At 39.0% G+C, this 5,590-nt stretch overlaps 1 protein-coding gene across 1 annotated transcript; it reads left to right on the top strand.

The window, feature by feature from the left end:
- Positions 1-339: 339 nt before the first annotated feature.
- On the top strand, positions 340-4,284 carry LOC129909380 (uncharacterized). Its single transcript, XM_055986464.1, has one exon. It carries the CDS (start codon positions 340-342, stop codon positions 4,282-4,284), a length of 3,945 nt encoding a protein of 1,314 aa, XP_055842439.1.
- The last annotated feature ends 1,306 nt before the right edge of the window (positions 4,285-5,590 follow it).

The following is a 5,590-nucleotide window of genomic DNA, read 5'->3' as shown; positions in this document are numbered from 1 at the left end:
TATCACTATTTGTTTACAAGATTCGTGATTAACGACATAACTATGGTAATCATATGATTATGATACACACAGATGGTGTGTTCATAAACATTAGTTCCCTTCTTGTGTTATCTATTACATCAACAAATAATAAACAATTTAAGCTCTGAAATTAGTTAAGTAAGCAATTAATACCTAGCGACTTTTAAACAAAATATTTAACATTTCAAATGTATTTGTTTTTTTTTTTTAGTTTGGAATTTAGTATAAAATGAAGATCGAATTCACTTGTTTTCATAGTCAAATTTTTATTCTTAATCCAAACAGTTGTTATCAAAAAAGTTCAAAACACAAAAAACCATGCTGCTCAAGTTTGTAATTGTCCTACTAGCTTTAGTCGCTATAGTAGGATCTTCCCCAATTGTCACAAACTATTTAGTTCGTTCTGAGGCAGTCCTTCGAAAAGAAAATGTGGTAAGCGGTCTAACTTCAACACTAAAAAATGTTCCAGTTCCAGATGATGCACTTCGTTCTGAGGCAATCCTTCGAAAAGAAAATGTAGTAAGCGGTTTGACTTCAACACTCAAAAATGTTCCAGTTCCAGATGATGCACTTCGTTCTGAGGCAATCCTTCGAAAAAAAAATGTAGTAAGCGGTCTGACTTCAACACTCAAAAATGTTCCAGTCCCAGATGATGCACTTCGTTCTGAGGCAATCCTTCGAAAAGAAAATGTAGTAAGCGGTTTGACTTCAACACTCAAAAATGTTCCAGTTCCAGATGATGCACTTCGTTCTGAGGCAATCCTTCAAAAAGAAAATGTAGCAAGCGGTTTGACTTCAACACTCAAAAATGTTCCAGTTCCTGATGATGCACTTCGTTCTGAGGCAATCCTTCGAAAAGAAAATGTGGTAAGCGGTCTGACTTCAACACTCAAAAATGTTCCAGTCCCAGATGATGCACTTCGTTCTGAGGCAATCCTTCGAAAAGAAAATGTAGTAAGCGGTTTGACTTCAACACTCAAAAATGTTCCAGTTCCAGATGATGCACTTCGTTCTGAGGCAATCCTTCGAAAAGAAAATGTAGTAAGCGGTTTGACTTCAACACTAAAAAATGTCCCAGTCCCAGATGATGCACTTCGTTCTGAGGCAATCCTTCGAAAAGAAAATGTAGTAAGCGGTTTGACTTCAACACTCAAAAATGTTCCAGTCGCAGTTCGTTCTGAGGCAATCCTTCGAAAAGAAAATGTAGAAAGCGATCTGACTTCAACACTCAAAAATGTTCCAGTCCCAGATGATGCACTTCGTTCTGAGGCAATCCTTCGAAAAGAAAATGTAGTAAGCGGTTTGCCTTCAACACTAAAAAATGTTCCTGTCCCAGATGATGCACTTCGTTCTGAGGCAATCCTTCGAAAAGAAAATGTTGTAAGCGGTCTGACTTCAACACTCAAAAATGTTCCAGTCCCAGATGATGCACTTCGTTCTGAGGCAATCCTTCGAAAAGAAAATGTAGCAAGCGATCTGACTTCAACACTCAAAAATGTCCCAGTCGCAGTTCGTTCTGAGGCAATCCTTCGAAAAGAAAATGTAGCAAGCGATCTGACTTCAACACTCAAGAATGTCACAGAAGCAGTTCGTTCTGAGGCAATCCTTCGAAAAGAAAATGTAGCAAGTGATCTGACTTCAACACTCAAAAATGTCCCAGAAGGAGTTCGTTCTGAGGCAATCCTTCGAAAAGAAGATGTAGCAAGCGATCTGACTTCAACACTCAAAAATGTCCCAGTCGCAGTTCGTTCTGAGGCAATCCTTCGAAAAGAAAATGTAGAAAGCGATCTGACTTCAACACTCAAAAATGTTCCAGTCCCAGATGATGCACTTCGTTCTGAGGCAATCCTTCGAAAAGAAAATGTAGTAAGCGGTTTGCCTTCAACACTAAAAAATGTTCCTGTCCCAGATGATGCACTTCGTTCTGAGGCAATCTTTCGAAAAGAAAATGTAGTAAGCGGTTTGCCTTCAACACTAAAAAATGTTCCTGTCCCAGATGATGCACTTCGTTCTGAGGCAATCCTTCGAAAAGAAAATGTTGTAAGCGGTCTGACTTCAACACTCAAAAATGTTCCAGTCCCAGATGATGCACTTCGTTCTGAGGCAATCCTTCGAAAAGAAAATGTAGTAAGCGGTTTGACTTCAACACTAAAAAATGTTCCTGTCCCAGATGATGCACTTCGTTCTGAGGCAATCCTTCGAAAAGAAAATGTTGTAAGCGGTCTGACTTCAACACTCAAAAATGTTCGAGTCCCAGATGATGCACTTCGTTCTGAGGCAATCCTTCGAAAAGAAAATGTAGTAAGCGGTTTGCCTTCAACACTAAAAAATGTTCCTGTCCCAGATGATGCACTTCGTTCTGAGGCAATCCTTCGAAAAGAAAATGTTGTAAGCGGTCTGACTTCAACACTCAAAAATGTTCCAGTCCCAGATGATGCACTTCGTTCTGAGGCAATCCTTCGAAAAGAAAATGTAGCAAGCGATCTGACTTCAACACTCAAAAATGTCCCAGAAGGAGTTCGTTCTGAGGCAATCCTTCGAAAAGAAGATGTAGCAAGTGATCTGACTTCAACACTCAAAAATGTCCCAGAAGGAGTTCGTTCTGAGGCAATCCTTCGAAAAGAAAATGTAGAAAGCGATCTGACTTCAACACTCAAAAATGTCCCAGAAGGAGTTCGTTCTGAGGCAATCCTTCGAAAAGAAGATGTAGCAAGCGATCTGACTTCAACACTCAAAAATGTCCCAGTCGCAGTTCGTTCTGAGGCAATCCTTCGAAAAGAAAATGTAGAAAGCGATCTGACTTCAACACTCAAAAATGTTCCAGTCCCAGATGATGCACTTCGTTCTGAGGCAATCCTTCGAAAAGAAAATGTAGTAAGCGGTTTGCCTTCAACACTAAAAAATGTTCCTGTCCCAGATGATGCACTTCGTTCTGAGGCAATCTTTCGAAAAGAAAATGTAGTAAGCGGTTTGCCTTCAACACTAAAAAATGTTCCTGTCCCAGATGATGCACTTCGTTCTGAGGCAATCCTTCGAAAAGAAAATGTTGTAAGCGGTCTGACTTCAACACTCAAAAATGTTCCAGTCCCAGATGATGCACTTCGTTCTGAGGCAATCCTTCGAAAAGAAAATGTAGTAAGCGGTTTGACTTCAACACTAAAAAATGTTCCTGTCCCAGATGATGCACTTCGTTCTGAGGCAATCCTTCGAAAAGAAAATGTTGTAAGCGGTCTGACTTCAACACTCAAAAATGTTCCAGTCCCAGATGATGCACTTCGTTCTGAGGCAATCCTTCGAAAAGAAAATGTAGTAAGCGGTTTGCCTTCAACACTAAAAAATGTTCCTGTCCCAGATGATGCACTTCGTTCTGAGGCAATCCTTCGAAAAGAAAATGTTGTAAGCGGTCTGACTTCAACACTCAAAAATGTTCCAGTCCCAGATGATGCACTTCGTTCTGAGGCAATCCTTCGAAAAGAAAATGTAGCAAGCGATCTGACTTCAACACTCAAAAATGTCCCAGTCGCAGTTCGTTCTGAGGCAATCCTTCGAAAAGAAAATGTAGCAAGCGATCTGACTTCAACACTCAAAAATGTCCCAGTCGCAGTTCGTTCTGAGGCAATCCTTCGAAAAGATGATGCAGCAAGCGATCTGACTTCAACGCTCAAAAATGTCCCAGTCGCAGTTCGTTCTGAGGCAATCCTTCGAAAAGAAAATGTAGCAAGCGATCTAACTTCAACACTCAAGAATGTCCCAGTCGCAGTTCGTTCTGAGGCAATCCTTCGAAAAGAAAATGTAGCAAGCGATCTGACTTCAACACTCAAAAATGTCCCAGATGCAGTTCGTTCTGAGGCAATCCTTCGAAAAGAAGATGCAGCAAGCGATCTGACTTCAACACTCAAAAATGTCCCAGACGCAGTTCGTTCTGAGGCAATCCTTCGAAAAGAAAATGTAGAAAGCGATCTGACTTCAACACTCAAGAATGTCCCAGAAGCAGTTCGTTCTGAGGCAATCCTTCGAAAAGAAAATGTAGCAAGCGATCTAACTTCAACACTCAAGAATGTCCCAGTCGCAGTTCGTTCTGAGGCAATCCTTCGAAAAGAAAATGTAGCAAGCGATCTGACTTCAACACTCAAAAATGTCCCAGATGCAGTTCGTTCTGAGGCAATCCTTCGAAAAGAAAATGAGCCAACCGATCTGACTTCGACACTCCAAAATGTCTCAGGCGCAGTAGATGCAGTTCGTTCTGAGGCAATCATTCGCTAAGAAAGTTTGTCAACCCATTTGGTTTTGACACTCTCAATTGAAGAACTCTTGCCATCTTCTGTCAAGATAAGCATATCAATACCTGAGGTTTAAAAACTTGCATTTGATATACCCAATATTGCTTTTTCTGCAGTCCCAATTAGATTTAGATAAATATTATAAACCTATGTAATAGCACTAAATAACATTAATTTAAATCTTCTGTAAATAAAATCACAACAAAAACATTACTGTTAAAAAAAGAGCCAAGTTCTCCTATATTGAAATTATGCTGGCACAAAAAGTACTGAGATGTAAAAGTGTACCAAGTTCTAAAGTTTGGGTTCAAATTCGTATCAATAAAATTTTGATTGTTCTCTTGACAATTTTTCTTAATTATCGATTTTTAAAGTTATTTCAAAAATTGCCAAGTAAACAATCAAAATTTTATTGATACGAATTTGAACCCAAACTTTAGAACTTGGTACACTTTTACATCTCAGTACTTTTTGTGCCAGCATAATTTCAATATAGGAGAACTTGGCTCTTTTTTTAACAGTAATGTTTTTGTTGTGATTTCACTACTTTTTGCAAGGTATGGCTGTAGAATATAAAATCTCTATATTTGATGAAAATTCAGTGAAAATGGGTGGTTGCCACGCCCCCTGCCTGAAATTCTCAAACTTTAAATTTTTTCCTTTGTGTAAACTACCAGCTCCAACATTCTACCAAATTTCAAGATTCTACGACAATCAGAAGTGCTCTAAAATATTTGATGAAAATTCAGCGGGAATGCCGGTTGCCACGCCCCCTGGTTGAAATTCTCAAATTTAAAATTTTTTCCTTTGTATAAACTACCAGCTCTACCATTCTACCAAATTTCAAGATTCTACGACAATCAGAAATGCTCTATAATAATTTATGAAAATTCAGCGGAAATGGGCGGTTGCCACGCCCCCTGGCTGAAATTCTCAAATTTAAAATTTTTTCTTTTGTATAAACTACCAGCTCCAACATTCTACCAAATTTCAAGATTCTACGACAATCAGAAGTGCTCTAAAATATTTGATGAAAATTCAGCGGGAATGCCGGTTGCCACGCCCCCTGGTTGAAATTCTCAAATTTAAAATTTTTTCCTTTGTATAAACTACCAGCTCTACCATTCTACCAAATTTCAAGATTCTACGACAATCAGAAGTGCTCTATAATAATTTATGAAAATTCAGCGGAAATGGGCGGTTGCCACGCCCCCTGGCTGAAATTCTCAAATTTTAAATTTTTTCTTTTGTATAAACTACCAGCTCTACCATTCTACCAAGTTTCAAGA

This window comes from Episyrphus balteatus, chromosome 2 (genome assembly GCF_945859705.1).
Source record: "Episyrphus balteatus chromosome 2, idEpiBalt1.1, whole genome shotgun sequence".
Lineage (NCBI taxonomy): Eukaryota > Metazoa > Arthropoda > Insecta > Diptera > Syrphidae > Episyrphus > Episyrphus balteatus.
The sequence above is the reverse complement of the archived record's forward strand: the minus strand, read 5'-3'. Positions and strand labels throughout refer to the sequence as shown.